Source organism: Thecamonas trahens (assembly GCF_000142905.1).
Source record: "Thecamonas trahens ATCC 50062 unplaced genomic scaffold supercont1.4, whole genome shotgun sequence".
Lineage (NCBI taxonomy): Eukaryota > Apusomonadida > Apusomonadidae > Thecamonas > Thecamonas trahens.
This window is the reverse complement of record NW_013657676.1, coordinates 187,839-214,705: the sequence shown is the minus strand read 5'-3', so window position 1 is coordinate 214,705 and position 26,867 is coordinate 187,839. Positions and strand designations below refer to the sequence as shown.

General features: G+C 65.5%; 8 protein-coding genes across 8 annotated transcripts in view; 2 read left to right on the top strand and 6 right to left on the bottom strand.

Annotated features, from left to right (window-relative positions):
* Window positions 1-133: 133 nt before the first annotated feature.
* AMSG_00959 (uncharacterized protein) lies at window positions 134-1,007 on the bottom strand. The gene has a single exon (XM_013906683.1). It carries the CDS (start codon window positions 990-992, stop codon window positions 381-383), a length of 612 nt encoding a protein of 203 aa, XP_013762137.1. The 5' UTR covers window positions 993-1,007; the 3' UTR covers window positions 134-380.
* Window positions 1,008-1,177: 170 nt separating this feature from the next.
* On the bottom strand, window positions 1,178-2,965 carry AMSG_00958 (uncharacterized protein; the record flags this gene model as incomplete). Its single annotated transcript, XM_013906682.1, has 2 exons — window positions 1,178-2,712; window positions 2,956-2,965. 2 exons carry the CDS (start codon window positions 2,963-2,965, stop codon window positions 1,178-1,180), a joined length of 1,545 nt encoding a protein of 514 aa, XP_013762136.1.
* A 101-nt stretch (window positions 2,966-3,066) lies between these two features.
* On the bottom strand, window positions 3,067-6,087 carry AMSG_00957 (uncharacterized protein; the record flags this gene model as incomplete). The annotated part of the gene is made up of 2 exons (XM_013906681.1): window positions 3,067-5,361; window positions 5,419-6,087. The coding sequence occupies 2 exons, from the start codon at window positions 6,085-6,087 to the stop codon at window positions 3,067-3,069; spliced, it is 2,964 nt and encodes a 987-aa protein (XP_013762135.1).
* Window positions 6,088-6,658: 571 nt separating this feature from the next.
* Window positions 6,659-9,970, top strand: AMSG_00956 (DNA mismatch repair protein msh6; the record flags this gene model as incomplete). Its single annotated transcript, XM_013906680.1, has 1 exon — window positions 6,659-9,970. The coding sequence occupies one exon, from the start codon at window positions 6,659-6,661 to the stop codon at window positions 9,968-9,970; it is 3,312 nt and encodes a 1,103-aa protein (XP_013762134.1).
* Window positions 9,398-11,197, bottom strand: AMSG_00955 (uncharacterized protein; the record flags this gene model as incomplete). Its single annotated transcript, XM_013906679.1, has 1 exon — window positions 9,398-11,197. One exon carries the CDS (start codon window positions 11,195-11,197, stop codon window positions 9,980-9,982), a length of 1,218 nt encoding a protein of 405 aa, XP_013762133.1. The 3' UTR covers window positions 9,398-9,979.
* Window positions 11,198-11,569: 372 nt separating this feature from the next.
* Window positions 11,570-14,930, top strand: AMSG_00954 (uncharacterized protein; the record flags this gene model as incomplete). The annotated part of the gene is made up of 2 exons (XM_013906678.1): window positions 11,570-14,855; window positions 14,893-14,930. The coding sequence occupies 2 exons, from the start codon at window positions 11,570-11,572 to the stop codon at window positions 14,928-14,930; spliced, it is 3,324 nt and encodes a 1,107-aa protein (XP_013762132.1).
* A 103-nt stretch (window positions 14,931-15,033) lies between these two features.
* Window positions 15,034-24,620, bottom strand: AMSG_00953 (uncharacterized protein; the record flags this gene model as incomplete). The annotated part of the gene is made up of 2 exons (XM_013906677.1): window positions 15,034-22,560; window positions 22,608-24,620. 2 exons carry the CDS (start codon window positions 24,618-24,620, stop codon window positions 15,034-15,036), a joined length of 9,540 nt encoding a protein of 3,179 aa, XP_013762131.1.
* A 51-nt stretch (window positions 24,621-24,671) lies between these two features.
* AMSG_00952 (Vid27 family protein) overlaps window positions 24,672-26,867 on the bottom strand; it is a gene marked incomplete at its 5' end in the record, with an annotated part of 2,478 nt that continues 282 nt past the window's right edge. Inside the window, one exon of the mRNA XM_013906676.1 lies at window positions 24,672-26,819. Coding sequence (XP_013762130.1) covers window positions 24,689-26,819 — 2,131 coding nt within the window. The 3' untranslated portion in view covers window positions 24,672-24,688. The remainder of the gene's footprint in view (window positions 26,820-26,867) is intronic.

Here is a 26,867-nt window from a genome sequence, read left to right as displayed (position 1 = left end):
GGCCCTCCCGGTCCCTCCGTCCGTCCCTCCGCCACCCTCCGCCCACCGCCTCCTACCCCCCCCCCCTCCCCCCTCCCCCCCCTCCCACTTCTCCGCTCCGCTCACATCCCCCTCCCTCCATTTCCCGTCCAGATGTCGCATCTGCCCATGTACCATACCCGCGCCGTCTCGCTACGTAAGGACATGCTCGCCCTCTCCGACCGGGTGGCGAAGCTCAACCGCAGAGCCGCGAAGTTGCGGAAGAAGAAGGTCGATCGCGATGCTGTCGAAGAGGCAAAGCGTGCGAAGAGCAGAGCCCAGGAGGAGAAGCTGCGCGCCCGCGAGTAGGCCCCCTTCCCCCGTAAACGCATGAAACCACATCACATGTACACCGCTTGCACTCACGCTGCACTGGGATCGGTAGCAGCAGCCGAGCCCGAGCCCGAGTCCGAGTCGAGCTCGCTCTCCTTCTCGCCATCGGCCTCGCTCGTGCCACCGCGCGGACGGCCGGAGACATTGAGGATCTCCCACCAGCGCGAGCCGTCTGCGCCGGACACGTTGACCTTGGCAAAGCGCCCATCGGGATCTGCGCCGTCGAGGGCATCGTCCGGGACAAGGATGGGGGCAATGACCCAGGTGAGGGCACAGACGGCGCCCACAAGGGTGACAAAGGCGACCGAGAAGGCGTCAAAGACCTGGATGCTCGAGGTCTGCTCGGCTCGCCGCCGGGCCCTGCCCTCGGCAGTCTCGGCCCACGTCCCGGTCCGCTTCGCCTCCTCCCATGCCGCATCGCGACTGACTGCATTCGGGCCCGTCCCGGCCACCATCGCCCGCACCGCCGCCGTCTTGGCCCGCGCAGCCCTCGCCCGCCCGCCGTCCATGTCGCGCCAGCCCTCTACCGCCGCCGTCGCATGCATCGCCCGCGCCTGCGCCAGCACCCACTTCTGCGCCCACGCGCCACCGCCTGCTCCTGCTGCATGCCGTCCCACAACAAGTCGCACCCGCCCAAGCATGGCTGCAATGCCGCTAGAGCCAGAGTCGAGTGGCTTCCTCTCTCCCGCTCCCTCGCCCCTTGCGCCAGTGACGCGCGGCAAGCGTGACTCAATCGTCGGACGCTGCCGCTTCGCCAACGCGACATTTGCTCCTTTTCGGCTATCGCACCTCGGCCCACAGGCACGACTGCGCAAGGCCATTACCTTTACAACATCGAGGTCGAGCTGGTGGTGAGGAGCGAGGAGGGAGTGACTGAGGCCCGCCGGTGATGTCCGCCGGTGCTCGGACCGCGGCGGAGGGCGGGCCGTGCTGCCGGGCTGCGCCCCTTCATCGACGCCACAAACTTGGCCTTGTTCTCGTGGATCCGCTGGACTTCCTTCTCGGCCTCGGCACACGCGATCGACTCATTGAGGGCCGCAAGCTGCGCGTCAGTGGCCTCGAGCTCCGACTTGCGGTGGGCGAGCGCGAGGAGGATGGCGAGCTGCTCGGCCGACGCCTCTTTGATCTCTGCCTCAACCTTGTGCGCCTGCATTGTGCTGACAACCTTGGCCTGCACCACATCAGCGGCCCGGCTCTTGAGCGCAACGAGCTCAGCCTCGAGCAACACATTGGCCTTTTCCACGCTCTGGAGCTCGCCGACCACCAGCACTCGCTCGTGTGAGAACGACTCTTGCTCGCCGCTCCGGGCTAGCGGCGCTTCTGCCCGCGCTCGGGCCTCCGCTGTCCGCTTGCGCGTAGCCTCGAGCTCACGCTCCAGTGCGCTAGCCTCGGTCCGTGCCTTCTCGATCGCCTCCAGCAGCTCACGAGTCTCGTTCTTCTCGGCGGTGATGAGCGCGTCGAGTTCGCGCCGCGCCTCAATGGCGTCGCGGACGGCAGCCACCCGCGCAGCCTCTTCGTGCTCCATTGGACCCGGCGCGGCTGGCGTCAGGCCATGCAAAATCTCGAGTGCACGCAGAAGGGCGATGCAGGCTTCCAGGAGCCGCGGCGGCTCTCGGAGTGCGGCAGCGCGCACCGCGCTGCCACGCGCTACCTCGGTCAGCCCCATCTGCGTGGCAGCCAACAAGGTGCTCACAAACTCGGCCTCTCGCTCAAGAAGGCCCTCGCGACCTGTGTGCCCGACCGCGACCACCGTCGGATCGCGGGTCTGGGCCGCGAGCCTGCCCACCAGCTCAGCAGTCCGTGCAAACTCGTCGTCGGTGGTCACAACTGCCGGCGGATACAACGTCCGGATCCAGTTGACCGAGCCGTCGGCCTGGTGCTCCGGTGTCTCGGTGTATCGCGCCCGCTGCTTGCCGCTCACCTGGACCCAGACGCGCGGCGGGCGGACCGGAAAGGTCTCGACCTCGACGAGGCTCTCCGGTACGCACGGCTTCAGTGCGAGGCCGGCATCCACCAGTTCCTGCAGCTCCTCCAGCGAGCCGCCTGTCGCCTCGCCGCTGGTCGCCGCTGCCATTGACGCCACTTCGCCACGGATCCGCAGCGCGTCGATGACGCGATCGACCGAGATCCGCACGCCGCTGCCGTCACCGTCGCCGCTGGCGGCGGCCGGTGGTTGCGGTCGAGCCGCCGCCACGCGGAGCGTGGCCCGAATCCGGGCTGCGCCTGTGCCGGCGGCAAAGGTGTCGTGCGAGTCGCCAAAGACCCGCGTCACACCCTCGGCCGCCGCCCGCGCCGTCCGCGCCGCCACCTGTGCCCGGTGGCGGCTAAGCACGCCGACCCGCGGCCGCAGCGCACTGGTGCCTCCTCGCCGTCCGCTTGCCTGTCCCACTGGCAGCGGTGGGAGGACGGCGAGCGTCCGCGCCCTGGTCCGCGAACCCCTTCCCGGCGGCTTGGACCTCGCCTTGGTTGGCGGCGGTTGGGCACGGTGGGCTTGCGGCCTCTGCTTGGCCTTCACCGTCTGACGCCTCTCGCGGGAAAGGACCAGGGTCTGCCCAGCCACCACCCGCCCTGTTCCCGCCCGGCCATGTCCTGCCCTTGCAGAACGGCCGTGCATGGCTGGCTCTCGCCTTTGTTGCCTGTCGCTCCCCTGCTGCCACAGGTGACAGTGCGGTGTCATTGGAATTGAGGAAAGGGAGGGGGGAAGGGGGGTCAGCGCTAGAGTCCAAGGCTCGCCGCGCAAGCACCAAGCTGGCTTGCCACGGCGTCGCGCGGCGTGACCATCCGGGTTTTGAGCAGCTGCGAGTTGGTAAAGGCGTCGAGGGCGAGCGGAGCCGGAAGTTTGCGGACAACCGCAACGGCGTCAGCGGCGCGGTGCGCAGCGAGGAGGCCATCGATGAGCAGCCGGTGGAGGGCGGCTTCGGCAATGCCCGATGAGAGGGCGGGCGCGGCGACGGCGGCGTCAAAGAGTTCGAAAACAGCGGCGGCGGCCGGTGGAGAGCCGAGAACAATCTTGGCGTCGGCGGGCTGAAATAGCAACCGGCGCAGGTGGGCGATGAGGCCTGTGGCCGGAAGGACGAGTGTCGCCTTGAGCTGCGAGGTCCGGACCGCCAGCCGGAGCATGCTCAGCGCATCCTCGGCGAGTGGATCGACGTTGCCGTCGCTCACGATATGCCGGAGACCCGTCGAGAGGAGCATCGGAACGAGTGAGTGGAGCTGAGCAAGCGAGAGGAGCACGTTGCGCGCAGCGGCGCTTGGGTCGCCGAGCCCACGCGCCACGTACTGCTTGAGGCAGTTGGAGGCGTTGGCCCGCGTCCGCGCCACCTCTTCGACGCCGCGATCACGAAGGCCGAGCAGATGGATAAGGCACGAGATCGGCTCGTGGTGGATGAGCAGCGCCCGCCTCGCCGAATCGGCCTCGGCGAGCGTTGCCAACAAGTGCAGCGCCTTGTAGAGCCAGATCAGGCGCAATCGCCCGATGTCGCCCGTCTTGCTCAGCGCCAGAGAGCGGACGTGACGCATCAGGCGCTCTCCAAAGGCAAGAAAGGCTGGCTGCAAAGTGGAAGGGGCAAGGAGCGCAACTGGAAACGGATCGAATGCGCGCGCGAGCGCAGCGACAACATCACTGCCGTTGCCCATGTACGGCGACGACGAGAGGCCGACCAGTGCGGTAGCCAGCGGCCAAAGCTCGCTCTCGCTCTCGCCGCCACGCAGCCGCTCACGTAGACCGCCTGTGCCGCGTTGCGGCGCCGCGCCTGCGTTGATAACTTTCGCCAAGCCCTGCAGGTGCGCCAAGGCCAAAGGTGTCAGTCCCTTGCTCTGCATAAATGCCGACGGCTTGGCCGCCTCAGCCAGCTGCAGCGTGCGAGCGACGGTCTCAGCAACAATTGTCTGGGTCCGCAAAACACAGAGCTCGGCTGCCTGGGTCTGGAGCTGCGGCGCCATCCACCACATGAGAGCTACGATGTTCGCCGGAACAAGCTCGGCTCCAAGCTCGTTGCTCGGGTCAAAGACCGAGGCTCCGAGCTCGACCATGACCAGAAAGACATCGCTGAGGAGCGCAACAAGCGGAACCGTCCGTGCAGGATAAGCGTCGTGGGTCCAGTCGGCGGCAAACGAGCCGAGCCACAACCCGCCGTCCAATGTCGAGCCGAGAAGCGCAGGCTCGCCTGTGCCGCTCGCCCGCAAGCACGCCTCGAGCATTCGAACACCGCCGGCTAGCACGGCTGCGTAATGGGCCGATGAGCTCAGCCCCGCTGCTGGCCGCATCAGCTGATCACGCACAGCCTTGTCCCACAGCGCGCTGGCAATAGCCGAAGCGAGCAAGGCAGCAGCGGCGGAGGCCGTGGCATGCGGACTCCTTCCCCATAGGTCCCGGCAGCCGTCCCAGAACAGCGAGACTGAGAGTCTGTGGTCTTCCGCGATCCGGTCCAGGCCCGGAGTATCGCAGAGGCCCGGTAGAAAGAGAAGTTGCCCGTCATCGCGCGGGTCCCAGCCTCGCTCGAGGAGGACCTGCCGCAAGTTGGTCATCACACGGGGCGAGCAGGCGGAGGCAAGGTCGGTGCCTGCCGCCTTTGGACCAGACGTGCTCAGCATGCGGTGAAGGACCGAGCGGATCGTCGTCGCTCGCACCGCCGTGCTCACTGCTTGCGGCGTAGCGCCTAGCACTGCTACCAACGCCGCAAGCTGGCGGCCGCTCAGCTTGGCCAGCACGCCTGTGTTGAGTGCCAGATCCAGAGCAGAGCCTGCATCACCGGGCGTCGCCAAGCGGGCTGACGCATGTTGGGCAAGAGCAGCTTGCGCAGAGCCAGGACCCTTGGCGCTGTCGTCTGCCAGCAGCGTGTCCCACACCTCACCTCCGGTGGCCAACGAGCGCTCCAGCCACCGGTCGAGGATCCAGGCCCGGGCTGGGAGCCAGGCCCGCGGCTCGCGCTTGGCCGCTGCTGTGGTCATCGCGTACAGCTCGGATGCGAGCACCGAGTCGTCGAGGCAGGCGCCGACAACGGCGTCGAGCTCAAAGTGGCGTTCGAGTCTATCCGACCAGCGATCGGTCGCGAGGGGGGAAAGGACATAGGTAAGGAGAGCCTCACGACGCGTCGACGACATCAGCCGCAACAAATGCTTGCGGTGCTTGCTTGCCACAATCCAGGCCGCGAGGCCAGGTATGTCGAGCACCTCACTTGCACTTTGCGCTGCCGCCACCCGATCGTCGTGCCGCGGGAGGCTTGGATCGAGAATGATCTCGTAAAGGCCGCCGATGAGCGCTTGTGGCGCGGTTCCGGGCGTGTGGGCCAAGACTGCGACCAGCGCCGATGCGGGGAGCGCCGCAGCCCACGTGTCAAGCAGCACCGCGGCCTGCCCGCTCAGCGCAGCAGCACCAGCCTCAAATGCCACAGCCAGCACACTCGCCATAGCCGCGGGCTCCTGCGGCAGGCTCTCATGAGACGCAGCCGCGATCGCGGCAGGAACCCGCGCAGCAGACGGGTCGTACCTCGCCAGCACCGCTGCCGCCTCTGCCACGCCGGCCGGGCCATCATCGGCCACCGCCAACGACGGCAGCGGCAGCAGCGGCTCGCCGCCGACCTCTGGGTCGCCGGCAGAGAGGTCGACTAGCAGCCCGCGCGCTCGCTTCCGAGCGCCCGGCCCGTCGTCGTCACCACCGCTACCACCGCCACCACCTCCTCCACCAAGCCCGCCACCGCGCCCAGTCCGCCGTCGCTTCTTTGTCCTCCTCAACATGGCTCTCTCCCAGCACAACCAGGCGAGACAATCGCTGCAACAGGTGTGCGGGAGAAGGGTGCTACCGTATGATTGGCCCCGGGGTGACGGCCTTGTAGAGGTGGAGGGAGAGGCGAAAACCACGACCTTTTTTCGCCCACTGCCCTCCTCCCTTTTCCCCCTTCATCATGTCATTCGATCATTCGGATTCGCCGCTATTCATTCATTCCCCGCGAGCTGGACGACCACAAACAGGGCGACGGCCACACCACACCGCTCGACGACCAAGGTCATGCAGAGCTCGCTGCTGTCGTTTTTCGGGACACCGCCGGCAGCGGCTCAGGCCCCGCCGAGAGAGGCCGAGGCAAAGGACACGAGTGCCGCTGCTGAGCAGGCCAAGGCGCTGTCGCCGGTGCGGGCAGAGGCCAAAGTGGTGGCCATGGCGGTAGCCCATGATTCTACGCCTGCGCATGCAGCGGCGGCAGCAGCCGCACCCGGGGGACTGGCCACGCCCTCGCCACTCAAGGCGGTGGCAGGGAGGAGCAGAGGGCCGCAAAGCGAGGCGAGCTCGGACGACGACCGTCCTCTGACAATGGTGGCGTCGAGCACCGGAAGCGGCGGAACTGGGCGAGTGGTCGCCGGGCGGCCTTCGCGCAAGCGCAAGATCGTTTCGTACCGTATCGACGACGACGACGACGACGACGACAGTGGCGCGAGTGATGACGGCTCGTTCTCGGACTCGGTGGCAACCAAGCATCCGGCGAGTAAGAAGGCTCGGCGGCGGCGGGTGGTGGACTCGGACTCGGACGACTCGGACGATGAGGAGTTTGTGCTCGATCCAGCCGAGCTGGCGGCCGACGAGGAGGAGGAAGCCGAAGCCGACGCGGCCATGCTCGCGGATCCCGAGACGCTCAAGGGGCTCGAGGAGGCGGCGGCAGCCAGCCCCGAGCCAGTTGATGAGGCTTCCTCGGACGATCTTCCACTGAGCGCGATGGTGCCGATGGATGTGGTGCCGGTCCGCAAGTCGTCGTCTGCGTCGTCGTCGGCGTGGGGTGGGCTCTCGACCAAGGCAGCCAAGCGCGCGGAGCGCAAGACCAAGTTTGCGGCGGCCAATAAGGACCGGTTCGCGTTCCTTGTTGACGTCCGCGATGGCGCACAGCGGCGGCCGTCACACCCCGACTACGATCCGTCGACGCTCTACATCCCGCCCAAGTACTTTGATGCCAAGTCCAAACTCTTTACTGGGTTTGAGAAACAGTACTGGGCCATCAAGAAGGACTACTTTGACACGGTGGTCTTTTTCAAAAAGGGCAAGTTCTACGAGGTCTTTGAGGGCGATGCCGACATCACACATCAGGTTCTTGATCTCAAGCTCACCGAGCGGGTCAACATGCGAATGTGCGGCGTGCCCGAGATGCACTTTCAGAAGTGGGCGGCCCAGCTGGTGGCGCTCGGGTACAAGGTCGCCCGGGTCGACCAGGTCGAAACCAAGATTGGATCGGACCTCGCCCGCAAGGATGGCTCCAAGGCCAAGGGCGCCAACCTCATTCGCCGCAAGCTGACTCAAGTCCTTACTGCTGGCACGCTTGTCGAGGACGAGCTTCTGGCGTCGCCGGACGCGGCGTACCTCTTGGCGATTGCCGAGGTGCCAGCACACGGCAGCGGTAGCGGCGCGCCTGCGACAAGCCACACTCTCGGCGTCGCCTTTGTCGACTGCGCCACCGGCAAGTTCTACGCCACCCAACTCAACGACAACGAGCATCTGACTCTGCTGGAGACGCTGCTTGTGCAGATCAAGCCTAAGGAGGTACTCCTTGCCCGCGGCGAGACGTCCAAGCCCGTCGCGGCGCTGGTCAAGGTTCACGTCCCGCGGCGCGACGCGCTTGTCCTCCTCGATGCGGAGCGGCAGTTTTGGGACGCGAGCGCGCGGGCGAGCTGGCTCGCCGCGTCCGTCGAGGAGGTGCCTGCCGAGCTGACCGCACTCCTGGACGGGCCAGCCGAGCGGAGCTCGGCGCTCGGCGCGCTCTTTTACTACCTCGACAAGCTCAAGCTCGGCCCGTCACTGGTGGCACAGGGCGTGTTTGCCGAGTACGACATTGTCAAGTCGTCGACGTCGCTGGTCATGGACGGGCAGACGCTGTACAACCTCAACGTGCTCAACAACTCGCACGACGGCTCGACGCGCGGCACGCTGCTCGAGCTCACCCAGTTCTGTGTCACGCCGTTTGGCCGCCGGCGCTTCCGCCACGAGCTGGCGTATCCGCTGGTCAAGGTGGAGGACATCCGGGCGCGGCAGGCGGCGGTCGAGGTCCTCCGCTCTACCGATGAGCACCTTGCGGCGCCGCTCGAGGGAATGCTCAAAAGCCTGCCGGATCTGGAGCGGCTGACGTCGCGGGCGGCGGCCAAGGCGTGTCCAATGCACAAGTTTGTGGCGCTGCTGCAGGCTTTTGAGACGGTCTCGACCTTTATGGCGTCGACGTTTGGGACGCCAGGGACACCGGGCGCGGCCGCGGCGGCGAGCTCGCCGCTCCTCACCTCGCTCCTCAGCGTCGGCGTCGACGACCTCGCCGCGGGCGTTGCCCACTTTCGGGCCGCCTTTGACTGGGAGGCGGCGCTACAGCAGGGCTCGATCTCGCCGCGCCCGGGCGTCCACGCGCTCTTTGACGAACTCAACGCTGAGATCAAGAGCATCAACAGCAAGCTGGAGAGCCACCTGAAGGAAGTCCGCTCCTCGCTCCGCGTCTCAGGAGTCGAGTACAAGCACCTCAACAAGGAAGCATACCAGATCCAGGTCCCGGCGTCGACAACCGTCCCGGCCAACTGGATCCTCCGCTCCCAGACCAAGGCTGTCAAGCGGTACTGGTCGCCGTTCCTCGCTGAGCTCCTCCCGCATCGTGACGAGGTGCTCGAGCGGTTTGCGCAGACGCAGGTGGTGCTCCTCAAGCACTTTCTGGGAGAATTTGAGGCCCGGCAGGCCGTCTGGCGCCGCGCCATCGACAAGCTCGCTGCCCTCGACGTCCTCATCTCGCTCAAGACCTTTTCGCGCGCCCTCGCTGAGCCCAAGTGCCTGCCGACTGTCACGGCGCACGAGGCCGGTGCCTCGTCCGTCCCGCAGCTCGCCATCTCGGAGCTCCGCCATCCGTGCGTCAAGGTCTCGATCGCCTCGTCATTCATTCCCAACGACGTGGTCGTCGGCGGCGACGGTCCGGGCGTCATCCTGCTCACCGGGCCCAACATGGGCGGAAAGTCGACGCTCCTCCGCTCTGTCGCCGTCGCCGTCATTCTCGCCCAGATGGGCGCGTACGTCCCGGCCGCAGTCATGACGCTCGCCCCAGTCGACCGCATCTTTACCCGCATCGGCGCCCACGACCACATCATGCGTGGCCAATCCACGTTTATGGTCGAGCTCCTCGAGACCGCCGCCGTCCTCCAGCACGGCACCGCGTCGTCGCTGGTCATCATGGACGAGCTTGGCCGTGGTACCTCGACCTTTGACGGTTACTCGATCGCCTACGCCGTCCTCTCGGAGCTTCTCAACGGGCTCGGCGCTCGCACCCTTTTCTCGACCCACTACCACGCGCTCTGCGAAGAGTTCTCGACCACGCCGGGTGTCTCGCTCCAGCACATGTCTTGCTACGTCGACGAGGAGGCTGACGAGGTGACCTTCCTCTACAAGCTTGCCCCAGGCGTCGCCTCCAAGTCGTACGGCATGAACGTGGCCAAGCTCGCCGGCGTCGCAGACTCGATCGTCGCCCGGGCCACAGAGCTTGCCCAGGACTTTGAGTCGTCGTCGCCCATGTACCACTTCCGCGCCGAGTACTCGAGCCTCACTGCCGACCAGCGCCAGCTGTTCAAGCAGCTTGCCGCCGCGCTTGCGCCGGCCGCAGCCGCGCCTTCACACTAAAATGCCGTCTCACATCGATAGCAGCGACCGCTTGCGCTGCAGCTGCGTGGCTCGCCCACCGCGAGGCCCGCGCACGCTATGAATGGGGCGATGACCAGAGTGGCCGGGCGACCGCGGCGACCGCGGCGATCGCGGCGAGAGCGGTGAGACTGGCGACCGCGGCGAGACCGGCGACCGCGGTGAGGTCGGAGGGCGCGGTGAGGCCGAGGCATTCAGTGAGGTCGAAGAGTCGGTGTCGCGCGGCGCGGCGCGGCGCGAGCGCGACGACGAGCCGGTCTGCGGCTCGACGTCGGCGAGGCCGAGCATGTACAGGATCTGCTGCGCCTCGTTGTGCTTGAAGGCCTCCCACGGCTCGGCAGCAGCAAGCTCGAGCAGGCGCTTGAGTGAGTGGGTCCGCAGCGCCACGGTGTGGTTGGCCATGTTGTTGTGGAGTACAAAAAAGAGTGCGTGCGCCGCCCACTGGCGCACGGCCTTTCTGGAGTGGTCAAGATACTTTGTGACGGCTGGGATGATGCGGACCTTGCGGGCTCGCTCCTGATTCGGGCGGCAGCCGCGGACAACAACCGAGAGGGCCTGTAGGGTGGCGAGCTTGAGCTCTACATCGTCGCCCGATGCCAGAATGGTCGCCATGGTTCCGATGAGCCCGATGCGCCCGACGTAGACCTGGGTGTACTCGGAGCCGAGCCAAGCAAGATGGGCCAGCTTCCGCACCGCCGCTGCCCGCTGCGCCGTCGAGTACTCGCCGCGGATGATCGGCGTGACGGCGTCGACATCGGCCACGTACCGCGAGGCCTCGCTCGAGCTGGCAGGCGCCGCAGGCATATCGCCGGCCGCTTCGGCCGCCGCCAGCCTAGCAGCCTCGGCGTCCTTGCGCTGGCGTGCCTCCCGTGCCTCGGACCGCAGAAATGCCGTCCCGGCGCCGCCCAGGCCCGCCGCAACCGTGGCCTTGGCCGGTGCGCGAACCCGTGCAGCTGCAGCCGCCGCCGCCGTCTTACCCGGGCGCCCAGCCAGAGACATGCCCATCCGCGATGACCGTCGACGCGGAATCAGCGAGGCAAAGTTCGACGAGCCTACCGACCGCCGTCCGCGCAGCGAGCGCATCGATGCCTTGGACGTCGTCCGTGACACCCGCGGTGACGGCGAGCTCGGTGCCGGCGACGTGTTTGCCGCCGAGACCGGAGGCGGCGCAAAGGCACCCCCGGTCGTGTTGAACGGGTATGCGGACATAAAGTGGGGTCTTGGGGAGTCGTGGGGTGGGCGAGGGTGGTGGAGGTGGGGGTGAGGTGCAAACCCCGTCTGCCCGCCCTCTGCCTGCCCGCCCTCTGCCTGCCCGCCCGCTGCCTGCCCGCCCTCTGCCTGCCCGCCCGCTGCCTGCCCTCTGCCCGCCCTCTGCCTGCCAGTGTCTCCCGCCATTTGGCCAATGACTACTAATGTGCTCGCCCGTTCATCCGCACATTCGTTCACTCGTTCGTTCGTTTCGTTCGCTTCTCCCTCTGGCGCCGTCCCCCTCCACCTTTCACCCGGGCAGACGTCGCCTCTCCCCAACCCCCCAACCCCCCCACCCCCCCCCCAACCCCCCCCAACCCCCCTGCCGCACCTATGCCCCGCCATGGGGCACATCCCGCCCTCGTCCTGCTCGCCCTCGCCCTCGCTCTCGCTTCAGGACACCTTCCCTACGCCGTGGCAGAGTCCGTGGCCGGCGGATGGGCGCCGGGCGCCTCGTTTGTGGCGGCGAACATGTCTTGCCTCGCTCTTGACGTTGTTCCGGCTGTCCCGACCCTCGTCGACCCGCTCAGCAATGCCCTCGTCGAACTCTGGCTCCGCCCGCGCGCCCTTCCCAGTGACCGCCTCGCCGTGGCCGCCGCCCACACTCCGGCCGGCTTCGTCGTGGGCCTCACTCCATCGGGCAGGCTGCTCGCCGCCATTGGAGCATGTCCTGCTGTGGAGAGCTGGCGCGGCGGAGCCGCCGACCCGCTGCCGTTCTCCGGCTCGAGCTGCACCCTCGTCGCCTCCAAGGCCGCGCTCGCTGCTGGTCCTTTCCGTTGGATCCATGTTGTCATCAGCTGGTCGCCGGCTAGCCAGACACTGAGTCTGATAGTCGACGACAAAGGCGATGCCGCTGTCACTGCGGACGCGGGCTTCTCGTGGGCGATCGGGCCGGGTGCCTTCTCACTCTCGCTGGGCTGTCTCGACGCGCCGAGCTCGGGTACCACCGACGCGTTCTTTGACGGCTGGATCTCTGGTCTAGCGCTCTTCAACAGCTCAGCGCTGGCGGCCTCTTCCGCCGCGCCTTACGACTTGTCGGTCGAGTTGACGCTAGTCCGTGCCCTCGACGCCGCGCCGTTGGTCTACGCCGCGCCGCTGGACGGCGAGTACATGCCGCCCGTCATCGGCAGGGCGAGCGGAAGTACACGGGCGTCAAACGCGCTAGCGTCGCCGGTCTGGGGCATGTTTGGCCCGCCGCGACCGGTTGTCATCGCCGTCGGCAACGCTACTGCCGCCGCCGAAGTCTGGATCTCGGGCTACGAGATGGTCGGCAATGTTCCCAGCAGCGGCGCGTTGCTGCGTCTTGTCTCATCACCGCCGGCGGCGACGGCGATTGTCCGACCCGGCTCTGCACTCCTGCTGTCGGCTCCGGCTCAAGTTGACCTGCTCCCGTTACTGACGAGCAACCCCGCAGATGCCGGCACGGTTGCTGGCCTCCCGCTCCTCGCCAATCTTTCGTTCCGAGGCGAGCCGTGGAGCGGAAACTGTGGGGCCTCACTGCTGCTCGTCGGTTCGCCCGCAAGCTGGGATGGGAACAGCGATGTGTGTGGCCCGAAGCGGGCTGTCGAACGCGATGTCCCAGTCTGCGGTGCCTGCCCGCCATTCGCCAGCTGCAACAACTCGTCGCCCTACCCGGTGGCACTGCCTGGCTTTGCGGCATCGGTTGCCTCGCCAGGCACATTTGTCACCTGTCGCAACTGCGCCGGAGACGGTAGCTGCAAGGCCGGTGCAACCGGCGAGCTCTGCGCGCTCTGTCTTCCCGGCTACTACCAATACCGAGGCGCGTGCGAGATCTGTCCGTCCGCAGGTAGCAGGGCGCTGTGGTCGGTCGGCCTCTTTGCCCTCATTCTGCTCCTTGTCTTTCTCAAGCGCTGGTTTGCCTCGCTTTCAGTCGCCGCCAACTTTGTCCAGATCATGGGCGTCTTTGCCAACGTAGACCTAGAGTGGCCGTCGACGCTCACCGCCATGTTCACCGTCTTTTCAGCCTTTTCGCTTAACCTCGACCTCATTTCCCTTCCGTGCACCATTGATGGCCTCGGCCTTGTTGGCATCACTGCACTCAAGGTCGCGCTCCCGGCCTTTTTCGCCGTCATCTGGCTCGTCGCTTTCGCCATTGTCGCTGCCATCCGGACCCGGTGCTGCACCCGCTCGCCTGGAGCTCATCCACAGTCCGCAGTTGCACCGGCATATAGCCCGTTGCAGGCAAATGCCCATGGGCCACCCATCGCTGATACCGAGCTTGTCGAGCTTGGTCAGGCCGAGGAGCAGATGGAGGAGTCGGAGCCAGAGCCCGAGCCAGAGCCAGAGCCAGCGTCAAAGTCGATGCTGTCGCCACCATCTCCTCCGTCGCTCTCGCGAGGAGACGTCTTGGTTGCTTGCGGCGTCGACGGCTTCATCTCCACCTTTACCGTCCTTGTCAACATTCTCTACATCTCTCAAGTGGCGGCGCTCACCGACGTGCTTCAATGTGAGCTCAAGAGCGACGGGCGGTATGTCCTCTCTCGCTACGAGAACATTACCTGCTACGATGGCGGAGGCGAGTGGGCGCGCGCGCTGTTTGTTGCTTGTGCTGGGCTAGTTGTCTCGATCGCGGGTGTCCCGATCTGGTACTGGCACACAATGCGGAGGCATGCCCTCGAGTTGGACTCGGAGGCCTTCCGCAGGCGCTACGGTGTCATGTGCTACAAGTACGACCGCGACTACTTTTGGTGGGAGCTCGTCATCTTTCTTCGCAAGCTGGCGGTCACTGCCGTCACCGGTATCCTCCCGGTCGATCCAGTGTGGAAGGCTGCGGCGGGCATCATTGTTTTTCTCGGCTTTGGCCTCCTTCAAGTCTTTGCCCACCCGTTTGTCTCGCAAGTGCTTGACGGCCTCGAGTCGATCGGTATGGCGCTCTCGTTCTTCCTCCTTGCCATTGGTCTGGTCTTCCACTCGGATTCGATGACGTCGTCGGAAGAGTCGGCGCTTTTGATCATCGCCATTGCCGTCCTCGTTGCTGCCGTCGTCGTCGTTACCTTTGCCGTCGCGCTCGACGTCCAGAGCAAAGTCTCGCGCTTTGCCCTCACCCGGCTCCTCCGCGGCGCGCCCAGCTCGGCTGCCGCCGACGCCGCACTCGTTGACGACATGGTCCACGCCCCGGCTCGGCCGTATCTTGCCTCCCTCCAGGCTCAGCTCCGCGAGTCGCTCCTCGTCGTTCTTGGCAAGCTCGAGGCGCTCTGCACCGACGAAATCGCCCAAGCGGCAGTGTTGCTCGGGCGCGAGTACTCGGGCGCTGCTGGTAGCGGTGATGCAGACCTCGTTCATCGCGACACCGCCGCCGCGCGCTCAATGCACGCCATGACAGCCGGCTGGCAGAATGCGTCTTCCAAGTCGCAGCTCGCGCTCGAGTCCATTCGCTCGGTCAACTACGTCATCGCCCTCCTCGACCACATCCAGCTCGACGCCTATGCTGCCGCTCGCTCGACCGCACTCGCCCAGGCCCCAGGCCTGGCCTCGCGGCGCTCGCAGCTGCTTGCCGACTCAGTCAATGCCCCAGCACGGATGACTGGAATTTTCAACCGCCGTCGCGCCGGTGGTATCCACTTTGTCACTGGCTCGTCGGCAGCAGGCGCGTCGTCGCGTAACCGAGCGACAAGCACCCTGGCGGCGGTGTCAAGTGCCCGGAGAGTGGTGGGCGCGGAAGGCGCAGGAGTAGCTCCGGTCCCGCAGACAGCGCCGCATGACCATCTCGGCTACTCGGTCATGGCACGGCCGGCGCCTGTGCGCAAGATCGAGCTCCCGCGGCTGTAGCCGTGCGTTTACTCGCTTCCTGCCAGCGCCGACTCGATGCGTGTAGCAAGAACTCTCGTCATGTCCTGCTGGACACGGAGCTCGGCCAGGAGGATCTCCAGGTCGGTGTCTTGCTCACGTTTGGCGCGGAGCTGGGCCTGCTCAAGGGCGGCACAGTAGCGGCGGACCTCGGCGAGCATGCGGTCGTGGTCGTTGCGGACGTCGTCGACCTTGGCGGCCAGCTCCCACAGCTCGACAGTGTCGCGCTGCGCAGAGCGCTCAAAGCACATGGCGCGCTGCTCGGGGAAGAACGAGGTGTCGTAGACCAGGATCTTGCGGGCTATGTACGCCTCGCCGCCACTCTGCTGCAGCAGCGGGAGCTCGCGGAGGTAGGAGATGAGGAACATGTAGTGGCGAATGTTGTGTTCCGACGAGACGTGTGTGGAGAACCCGTTGCCGTCGCGCATCAGCCGCGAACGGTCAACCCCGCACACAAAGCAGTGGTTGCGGATCTCGTTCTGCAGATAGTTGCGGCGGGCGCGGAGCTCTCCAAAGGTATCGGTGATGATGCCGAGGAAGATGGAGAGAAAGATGACGACGAGAAAGAAAAAGTACGAGAGGTCAAAGGCAACGCGTGCAAGCGAGTGGTCAACCGAGTACGGCTGCAGCACCATGTTGTCGCCGATGCCGCCTGAGGCTCGCAGCCCGAGGTTCGCCACCGTCACAATGCACAGCGCGAGCGAGTCGCAATACCGTGAGCCCTCGAGCACAAAGTCGTCGCGCATGAGGTTGAAGCCCACAATGGCGTAGTAGTAGATGCCGAGCATGCCGAGCACGCCTGTAAAGACAATGGAGGCCAGATTAAGCGTCACAGACTGGATGACCGACCGCAGCGTCGCAGACCGGTTGACAATGTCGAGCAAGTGGAATGAAAAGTAGAACGGCGAGACGGCAAGGCCAAGGAGCGCCGTCACAAAGTACGCTACGTAGAAGAGACACCGTGAGTTGCGGAGGAGGAAGAGCGTCGACTTGAGCACAAACCACACGTTCCGCTCGCGCTCGTCAAACTCGACCACGGGCTCCTCACTTTTCCACGACTTGTACAAGATGAGCGGGCCGAGCGACATCAGGTATGCCATCGTGGTGAGGCCCGAGGTGACGAGCGTCACCACACCCAGTGCCACAATAACGCCACGGACGCTGTCGGCAATGTACGATATCTCACCGCCGCTGCTCGTCCGCCAAAACGCAATCATGAGGATGTTGATGACAACCGCCGTCCAGAACGACATGTCTTTCCACCACAAGTCGCGCTGCTGAATGTAGCGGCCGATGGCGCCAAGCGGCTGGACAGACTTGGTCTTCAGCTCAAACGAGAGGTCCTCTGACTTGACCATAAAGTCCTTGAGCTTCTCGTCGTCGCGGTCGATGTCGAGCACAAACCGGTCCCACCGCTCCTTGGTCAGGTTGAAGCAGTGATCCGGAATTCGAAAGTAGAGGCGTTCCAGCTCGCGGTCGGCATTGACGTACTCGACCCGCCCGCGAAGCGCCACGTATGCGCTCAAGTCGTGCGTCCGCAACGCCTCCAGCACCCGGCGCGACTGCGGCTCCAAGTCCATCAACTTGGCGAGCAGGATGTAGGCCTGGAAGCCCTCGCGGGCGCGCAGACTCTTGAGTCGCTCCCACAGCTTGATCCGTCGCCCGCCGCCCCACACCCTCCGCGACGAGAGCGAGAGCTTTGCTGTAGCTGCCGCTGTGTCGGCAAACCGCACCAAGTTGAGCTGGTCAATCATCCGCCGGTGAACAGCCACGTTCCACGACGGGACAGTCGAGCCCTCCAGCAGTGCGTGCAGTGTGTCGAGCGCCGCAAGCCGCAACTGCGCCAGGTACACGTGCGTCGCCTGACGCCGCCGACGCTCAGCAGGCGCCTCCTTGACCCGCGTGCTCCCTGGTGTACCGCGGCGATCGCCATTGTACTCGTCAACTTGGTCGTCTTCGTCGTCGCCGCCTCCTCTTTCCTCGTCGTCATCGACGACAAACAGCGCCATGCCATTGTCGCCTGCGGCAATGTTGAGGTGGGCGTACCGCGGATCGCGTGGGCGCCTGGAGTCCGGATCCAAACCCAGCTCGCGCAGACTCTCGCCGCTGCTGGCCTTACCGGCCCGGAGCCGCTTGACGGCACTCCACACGGCGCAGCCAGAGCCGTCGCCGTCACTAGCAGAAGCGTGCCCGGCCTCGCCCCTCCTCTCACCTGTGACCGGTGACGACTCGAGAGTCTCGTTTTGTGGCTGAGGGCGAAAGGCCGAGATGCCGACGTCCACAAAGACAGCCTCGCCAGGCTCGCCATCGCCACCGCGACCAACGCCGGTCTGGACCGCGTGGTAGCGCTCGGCGTCGGCTTCGGCTTCGGCGCGGGTCATCCCATGCTCCGGGCTTGCTGTTGACGCAAGCTCGTCGGCGGCAGCGGCAGCCATGGCCATGCGGATCTGGCCGAGGCCGGCCAGAAAGTGAGGCGAGGCGGCAAAGACAGGGAGAAGAGCCTCGTCGACGTCGGGGAGTGAGAGGACCGCCGACGCCGTGCCGTCGTCGGGTGCGTCGGCGTTGTTGGCGTCATCGCGGCCGGCCGAAGCAAAGAACGACGACGACATGACGAGCGCGAGAGTGTCGGTAGAGAGAACCTCGTTGACGACCTTGCACAGCCTCGTCACCGAAATGATCTCCTGGTTTCCCGAGCATGGGCCCATGCAGAGCTCGGCAAAAGTGTGCAGGAGCTGGGTTGCGAGCAGCAGGTTGTTCGGCCGGAGAAAAGCGACGTACAGGGTGAAGAACGAGATCAGATCGCGGACCACATTGGTCGGCTGTGTCGCGCCCGGTTGGTCGCGGAGCAGATTCTGCAAGCCCGAGTGTTGATTGGCGACCATCCACTGGACAAGGACGACCACGTGGCCCACAAGCGTGTGCGCACTCGTGGCCGCCTGTGGATGCGGGCATGTCCGGTCTGCAGCGCCGACAATGGCTGCGTTGCGGGTGACCTTGTCACTCTGGGCAATCGAGTGGAGGATGCCAGTGGCATGGTCGGCGTCGACGGCGGGAACCGGCGTCGCGGTGTGGGCGCCAACGCCGCTGTCGGCACCGAGACCGGCCACGCTGTCGGACGCCGACGAAACCTCCTCCAGCGTTCGCGCCGCCGAGCGAATGATGCGCGAGAGGACCTTGAAGAACGAGGTACTCGGCGATGAGACAACGTCGTAAAATGCGTCCTGCACGCTCCGCTTCCCACCTTCGAGCAGCCGGATGACGAGCCAAAGCGTGGGCTCCACCAGGAGCGAGTGCGCCGTCCCGAGGACCTGGACCGCCTTTTGGATGACGCCGGCGGCTACAAAGGCGTCGCGGAGTGGACGCTCGGCTGCCGCTTCGCCAGACTGGCGCTCAAAGGCGAGGGCGTCGATGAGAACCTGGACGACGTTGCGGGCGGCAAGGACAAGTCCGCGCGACTCAAACTCGTCTAGCAGCTCGATGAGACGAAGGATGACCGGGCGCTTGGTCTTGGAGCACAGGAGCTCGATGAGGAGCGTCCACGGCTTCATGTGAAGCGAAGGCGAGCCGACGCCGCTGTTAACAACATTGCCGAGCTGCTCGCCAGCGAGCTGTGCGCCGGGGGCAGAGGTGAGCGCCGGCACAGGCGTAGGGAGAAACTTGCGGCCACGACGCCGACGGCGGAGCCAGCGCAAGCGGCGGAGCCAGGCTGGCGTCGACTCGGTCTCAGACGCAGTCATGCCCACCACCAAGTCCACCAGCTGGCTCCGATAAGCAGCGATAGCATCTTCGACAAAGTTGCGCTCGACAAGCTCAGCGGTGCGGGAATCGGTGTCAAAGAGGCCGAGGCCCTGGAAGAGGCGGGCGGACCAATTGGGTTTGCGCGCGAGCACAGCGTCGGTTCGGTCGGCGTCGTGGATGACGTGGGCCGAGCCGGCGTCGACGATGGCGTTGCGCGCGAGGGCGCGGAGGACACCGAGTACAAGCTCCTCCATGTGGTCGCGCACGGCACCGGAGCTCTCAAACTCGTCGCCCAAGTCGATGACAAACAGCGCGAGCTTGGTCAGGGTCCGTAGGAGCGGGAGGTGCTTGGTGACCGGGCCGACGTCACGCGACGACGACCAAGCTCGAATGAAGAACGCGTAGACTAGCGGGAGCGCGGTCCCAAAAACAGCAGCAACCATGGTCCGGTGGACAAGCGAATGTGGATTAGTTGCGTCAAGCGTGCACGACGCCGCGATGAGGGTGCGGACATGCGACAGAACCAGCACTGTGGCATCAAGCGGTGCAGCCTGGGTTGTGTCTACAAACGCATGGTGGAAAAGCGCCATGTAGGCGGCCCGGAGCTGCGGCGGCGCGTCCTCGTCGCTGATGGCGGCAGCAACCTGCTCGGGCCGGATGAGCGCCTGGCAGATGACCTCGGCAAGGTGGTGCTTGCCGCGGGCACAGGCTGCAAGAAGGTGGATGAGTTCGACGTGATAATGAAACGACGACTCGGGATCGTCAATGAGTTCGGGCGCGATGTCGCACGGCCCATCATAAACGACAAGCCAGCTCTGTGGCGGCATCATCGACAGCGTGTTGAGAATGAGAATCTGGTTTCGTTTGAGCGCAGATACACTCTGGCCGGTGACCACCACGGTGAGCTCGCGGAGAAAGCGGAGATAGCGCGGCGCGCGGGTGCCTTCAGAACCGGCAAAAGCGACAAAGGCTTGGATGACGACGGCGTCGAGCTCGGACGCCAGCCCAAAGTTGTTGCGAAAGATAGAGGCGAGCGCCTCGACGGCAGCAGTGTCGACAGCGACGCGGGTGTGCTCGAGCTCGGGGCGAGCCTCCTTGGCTACAACCGACATAATGAGCTCAACGTAGCCGACAAGCAGCTGCTGTGCAGCAGGCGAGCCGGCGCAGTACGCCGGAATGAGCTCGAGCGCGCTGATGAGCAGCTGCGTCTCGATAGTATCGAGTGTGGTAGCGAGCGAGGCCGGTGTGAGGTCAGCAAGCGGCGCCGGCAACGCTATGTCGTCCGGCTCGACCCGCATGGCAATCGAGTCGCCCAGCTCGCTGGGAAGCGAGTCCGACGAGTTGTCGCCCGGCGAGGGCGGAGCATACTCGTATGACTCGCCGTCATCGTCATCGTATTCCGAGTACGAGAGCGATGTGAGGCCCGAAGATGAGGCCTGCTGTTCGCTGGCCTCGGTATCGAGCTCGTAGGTCTCGATGTACGAGTACGAGTCGTCTCGTGGTGGCACGGGGACGGGAGCGTCACGAACAAGCGGTGAGTCGACGTCGAGAATCATCGAGCGCGCGGCTGACTCGACAGCTTCAGCGCGGAGTTTGGCCGAGAGCGCTCGTGAGGCGAGGGTGAGGGCAACGACTTGCATGATGAGCGGGAGGATGCGAAAGTGGTGAAAGAGCATGAGATTCTGCTTGTGGGAGAAGCAGAGCGGCGAGCTGGGATCAAGCATAGAGGCAGCGGTCTCGAGGAGGTAGAGGACGCGGTTGGCTACGTCGAGGCACCAGGTCGAGGTGAGGAGCTCCTCAAGCTCAAACTTGAGGTTAGCGATGCGGGTAAACGACTCGCGGTTCTGGCGAAGGGCGATGATCTGGGTGGTCTCGGCAGCGCGGAGAACCGAGAGCACATGGGTCCGCGAGGATGTGAGAAGGCCAAAGGCTTGGGTGACCAGTGGGGTTGACGAGGCGTTCAGGACAATGCCAAAGAGCGCGTTCGTGGTGGCCGGCTCGGTGAGGAGTGCCAGAAGCGGCGACTGGTCGAAAAAGCCTGAGGAGCGGATGTGGACCTCGTCGAGGAGATCGGCGAGGCGCGGGAGCTCTTCGAGGGTGGCGCGGAGGAGGGCGATCGTTGGTGAGATGGCCGTGGCCACACCCGAGTTGGCCATGTCGTGGAGCGTGAGTGAGGCTGTGGATGCAGCGTGGGTCATGGTGGGACGAATGGACGACTGAAAGACCCGGGTGAGGCGGGAGATGTACGGTCGAACCGCCGTGTGGAGGAGAGTGAGGAGGCCGGAGAGTGAGGCTGAGACCTCGAGCTCGTGGACGGCGTCAAAGAGGACAAGGATAGCCTGGCGGACAAAGGACCACGCGGTCTCGGAACTGCCCACGGTGCCGTGCGAGTCGAGGATCTGGCTGTGGTCAAAGGCGATGTCAAATAGGTCAGCAGAGACACCGACTTCGTGGTCGTCGGCGTCGGGGACAGCGACGGGATCGCATGAGCCAACCACATCGTAGGCCGATCGGTGGGAGGGCGACGAGGTCGTGGCCGACGAGGCATACGAGTCGACGTCGGAGAACTCGGCCGAGGGCGAGTCGGCCGCGTCGGCCGACGAGTGTGTCTCGTCAGAGCTCTGGGCCGTCGCACGCTCCAGCAGCGGTAGCAGTGCTTGAACTAGGTGAAGCCGGTGGGTGTGGTCACGGAACAGGCCAAACTTGAGCATGAGATGCAGGAGCATAAGCATGGCGAGGACAAAGGTGGTAAAGCCGGCTTCGTCGACGCTTGATGGCGAGTAGGCATCAATGCCAGCTGCAGAGGTCTTATAGCCCGAGGTGTTGAAAGGGTGGTTTTCAGCGCCGTAGGCGGCGCCGATGGCACCGAGCTGGCGGAGAACCATGGTCTCGACGGCCTTGAGCTGCGGGTTTCGCTCGATGCGGTCGCGTCCCTGGCGAGCGTACGAGGCCCATGCGCCGGTGGCTGAGAAGCGGGTGGCGGGCGGGGCCGCCGACTCGCCTCCAGCCTCGGACAAGGATTCGGATGCGGCGCTCGAGCCAGTGCCCGAGTCATCGGTCGCGTCCAGAGCAAGCGAAGACCAAATATGGATTGGCTGGAGGAGCGGGATGGCATGAAAAGGATCGACGTCGACGTAAGCGTGGTGGAGAACGCGGAGAAAGGCTGCACGGAGCGGGTAAGAATAGTCAGGCGAGGAGACAACTGAAAAGACGAGCGGGAACGGGACAACCGTCTGAACCACGGTGGAGATAAAGTGTGAACGCGAGTGAACGAGATTAGCCAACAGCTCGAGCTGGGCAACGAGGTACTCGCGCTGGGGGGCAAAGTCTGCGCGGGTATCGAGCTCTGTAAGCGAAATCGAGGTGTCGCCGAGCCAAGCGAGGGCCGGGCGGCCACCTCCGGGCTGAGTAAAGCGGATGAGGAGGTGCGGTGCATTGACAACGAGCGAGTTGGTGACAAGCTCTTGATTAGCAAGCACGCCGCGGCCGTTAAAAACGGTGATAGACGAAAGGAGGCGGAGGTAGCGGCGGAGGACAAAGCGCGAGTCTGGAGACGCGGATCGCTTGTCCAGGAGAGCGACAAAGCGGGTGACGTGGTCGGGAGATATGGCGTGGAGAAGGAGCTCGTTGCGGTCAAAGACGTGGGCGAGTGTGGCTGCAGTGTTGAGGTCGTAGCCGAGGAGGGCGATGAGAGCGTCAAACATGGGAAAGACCAACGCGGCGTTGTAGATGTTGTCCTTGACTGCGTGGATGAGGAGCGAATTGGCGAGACGCGAAGTCTCAAAACGTACAGCGAGGCCGGCAAGGCGAGATCGTCGAGCGAGACGGTAATGACTGAGGTTGTGGGTGCGAGCTCAGTAAAGGGTGCCGAGAGCATGTCCAGGGCGAGGCGGATGATGCCAAACTCGCCCACAAAGCGCTGGATTTGCTGGCGGAGGTGGGCAAGGGAGGAAAAGCCGGCTTCGCGGAGGGCCGAGTCGGTGGTGGCGGACGAGATGGGACCGATGCGGGAGCCCTGGTGGACGAGGCGTTGTGGCTCACGAAGAATGGAGACGAGCGAGCGGAGCGCAATCCAGAGTGGCCGCAGCTGGCGCGGGGTAGGCAAAAAGTCCTGGTTGCGCCAGAGCGCAAGGTAGTCGGCCTGCGCGGCGCGGACGGCGGAGAGGAGGGCGGCAAGGCGAAAGAGGAGCTCGGGCACGGCGCGGAGCTGGAAGGAGTTGACCAGGGCGCGCGAGGAGCGCTTGAACGGGGAAGGCTGGAGCGGATAGCGGAGGATGCGCGAGGCTACAGCGGCAGAGACACGGGCCGAGGTTGGGTCAGAGATACCGAGGGTTGCGGCGCCACGGACGGCGGCCATGACGGCGGCGCGAGCACGGGCCGAGGCAGCGGCTCCAGCGGCCGCGGCCGCGGCGGTCGATGCCGCAGCGGTGTTCGGAAACATGACGTCGTTCTCACGCATCTGGTGGACGGCACGGGTCATGGTAGCCAGGACCGAGCCGGAGGAGGCGTGGCGGAGGAGGACGCGGTTGCCAAAGTCAAGGAGGTCGGCGTCGTCGAGGCGCAGCGGGGCGGCGGCGTCGGCAATGCGGTCGATAAAGAAAATGGCGGCGTCGCCGGCATCCGTCGGATCGGTGACGGCGGTGACAAGGTCGGGGAAGGCGCGCTCGTCGCGGAAGAGCCAGTGGAGGGTGGCGCCGTCGTTTTCAAGGTCGATGGGCTCGTCGTCGGCAATGGCCAGATACGAGCCAGAGCGGAGATGGCGGAGCCGGTAACAGATGCGACCATTGGAGGCAAGAAGTACGGGCCGCGAGAATGGTTCGACCAGCTCGAGCAGCCACAGCGTGTTGGCATTGAGGGTGACGTCGGCCGAGGCCTTTGACGACGGCGACGGGTGAGCGTGGACGCAGACAAGCTCCGAGCCCGAGTCGAGAAAGGCCTCGACCGCGAGAAAGCCCTCGTGCTCGATGTTGTAGAGCTGGACAACGTTGCCGAGGGTGAGGTGAGGATCGCCGGACGAGGCGTGGCCGTGCGCCTCGGCGCCGGCTTCGTCGATGGCGCGGAGCGAGAATGGGGTCTGCCGATCGCTGCGGGTGGAAGTCGACGACAGCGGAGCAGAAGCCAAACGGGAATCGTCATGAGAAGTGGACGGCGGAGTGGTGGAGAAGAGGCGCGGATGCCAAAAGGCAAAGCCGCCGCCGACGCGGAGCGAGACCATGCCGTGGAGGTTGAGGGCCGAGTCTGTGTCGGCATTGAGCCATTGACCAAGGTTATTGTACAGGCCGATGGGATCGCCAACGAAAACCAAGTCGTCGTCCTGGCGAATACGGTACTTGGAGGCGAGGGTAAAGACGGACGCGGCGTGGGCCTCGTCGACGAGGACCAGCTCGTACGAGGCGCCCTGGCGGCCGATGAACTTGCCGGAGAGGACGTGCTGTAGCTGGATAGGGGTTCCGTAGCGGAGCGGGCGGCCTGCCGTCCGGTCCATCTCGCCGGCGTTGAACTGGGCCTCATAGCGCATGTTCTCATAGAGGAGGGCCATGTTGACTCCAGCGCGGTCCGAGCCGCCGCGATCGCGGGCGGCGAGCCAGGCGTGAAGAGCACCGAAGCGGAGCGAGGCGCGGATCCGGAAGAGATGAGCGTACTCGAACGAGTCTGGGTCAGCGCGTGGGTCCAGATACGGCGCGTCGGCGTCGACGACCGACGCCGAGAGGACGCCGGCGGTCTCGGGCTCGGCGGAAGCTGTCGAGGTGTTGAGGCCGAGGCCAGCCGACGAGGTGTCTGAGTTGTGGAGGTGGAGGACGACGACGTCGTCGAACCGGAGGGCATGGTCGCCATCCATGGCGGCTGGAGGTAGGTAGAGGGTGTGTGAGAGAGGGGGAGGGGGGGGGGGGGGGGGGGAGTGAGTTGTTACTGCTTGTGGGCAACTTTGACGTCGTTGCGCTCGGTGACAATGAATGACGAAGTGGACGACGGGAGCCAGGACGAGGCGGTGACGACGTCATCGGCGCGCATAAAGGTGTAAGACTCGACGTCGCGGCGGGCAACGCGGGCAAGCGACCAAGTGATGACCCACGGGCCGGTGGAGGCGACGATGACACGCTCGTGGGAGCCCGATGCGGTAGAGACGTCGAAGCGAGCGGGGGTAAAGCTGATGGATCCGCCAAAGAGCGCAACATGCTGCGGAAGGAGGTAGAGCTGGATGGGAGCAGGCTTGGACTTGCCAAGTGGCTTGGTAAATCCGGTGGCGCCACGGACTTCGGGGTGGAGGGTCGGCAGGAGAGCAAGGAAGGTGGCGGTGGTGGCGAGGACAAAGGCGCCGTCGGCGGTGACGTCGAGGGCGGTGATGGGCGCGCCGACCGAAGGGAACGTGGTCTTCGGCCGCTTGCCGATGCCAGCACCCGGAGCAAAGAGGCGGACCTCGCCGCGGTCCGAGCCAACGGCATAGCCACCGTCGGCGGTGGCAGCGATGCACGAGAGCAGCGGCTTGGACGTCGGCTTGAATGTGTAGCCGTGGTCCGGCACCAGCTGCGAGCCTGACGGCAGTCGCGGATCCATGCGGAAGAGGCCAAGCTTGTTAAGGCCAACAAAGGTGGCGTCTGAGTCAAACTTGGTGTTCGGCGCGAGGCGACGGACCCGGGTGGCGAGCTCGGGATCGGGCGACGAGGTGAACTCGTCGACGACGGCGCCGCGGTGGAGATCGACTCGCGCGACACGGTCCGGACGGACTGGCGAGACCATGAGCATCGAGTCGTCGCGGTCGTGGAGCATCATTTGGGCAGCGACGAGCGGCGTGCCGTCGAGGTAGGCCAGGCCGTCGATGGCGGCCGAAAACTCGAGGTCGTCGTCGGCGGTGAGGCCAAAGACGCCAACCGAGCTCCCGCGACCCACAAAAGCCCGCGAGGACGCCATGCCCAGCTCAAGGAGAGCATTGACATCGCCTTCGGCGTCGTCGCCGGGCGCAGCGGCAGTCTTGCGAGGCGAGGCGTAGAAGCCGCCGGCGTCCGACTCGACGTCAAAAACGCCCGTGGCCCGGCGGGCAGCAGCCGATGAGCGAATGCCGTAGCCGACGCCATCGGCATCCCACTCGTCGTCGGCGGCGAGATCCATGTCTGCGAGGTCGTCGTCGTCGAGATCAAAGAGCGCAGACTCGGTGCGGGAGGCAGCGCTTGGCGCTCCCTCGCCTTCACCAGTCATCATCCGCAGAATCCAGGCCTTGTCTGCATCCTTGAGCGAGCTCCACTTGCGGAGCGACTGTGCTTCCCACAGATGACGTGTGAGCGCTGCGCGGAGCGCGTCTGTGCTTCCGCTGCAGCCCTCGGTGACTCGAAGCGACCAGGTGTAAGTGCGGCCGTCAAAGTGCGAGGCAAACATGACAGCGTCTGCCTCGGCGTCGTAGCCAAAATGCATGGCTGGGCAGATCGGAAAGACATACGCGAGGCCAGCATCGACCGAGTCGCCGTCGGCGACGCCAAGTGAAGCCTCGAACTTGCCGGTGGCGTAAATGCCGACCGAGGCGGCGGGGAATCGGACCGAAAAGTAGGCGTCGTCGTCGTCGCCGCCGCCGGCCGAGCCGTGCTCCATCACGTAGAGCGTGAGACCGGAGAAGGTGCTGACGAGCTCTCCGGGCGCGTCGATTGTGGGGGTGGGGGTGGCAGTGGCGGTGGCGGCGGCGGTGGACGGGGAGGCAGGAGTCAGCGGCGGAACTGGCGAGGCGGGCTGTGGGGACGGCGCCGCAGCGCACGCCGACGACACGCCGGCGACCAGCCGATCGACATCGGTAGAGACAGCCGGGACAAAGTAGAACGGCGGATGAAAGTAAGGAGAGGACGGAGCACCGGTCGGGACCGACCAGCACACGGCTGGCGGCTCGCCATCGACCGGATCGAATCGGGTCGGGGCAAAGGCCGGCTCGCAGGGGAACTCGAGCTCGCCGATGCCGCTGTCGTCGTCATCGGCAACAATCTCATCGTCATCGACAACTCTGTGAACGGAAAAGACGCCAGCCGTCGTGTCGAGCTCAAAGCGGGCGTGGAGGAAGCTGCGATGGAGGTGAGTGTGCGTGTGCGTGTGTGTGTGTGTGTGGGGG

Bases quoted from the DNA above. Each gene is read 5' to 3' on its own strand.
- AMSG_00959 (XM_013906683.1), bottom strand. From the start codon at position 992: ATGCTTGGGCGGGTGCGACTTGTTGTGGGACGGCATGCAGCAGGAGCA.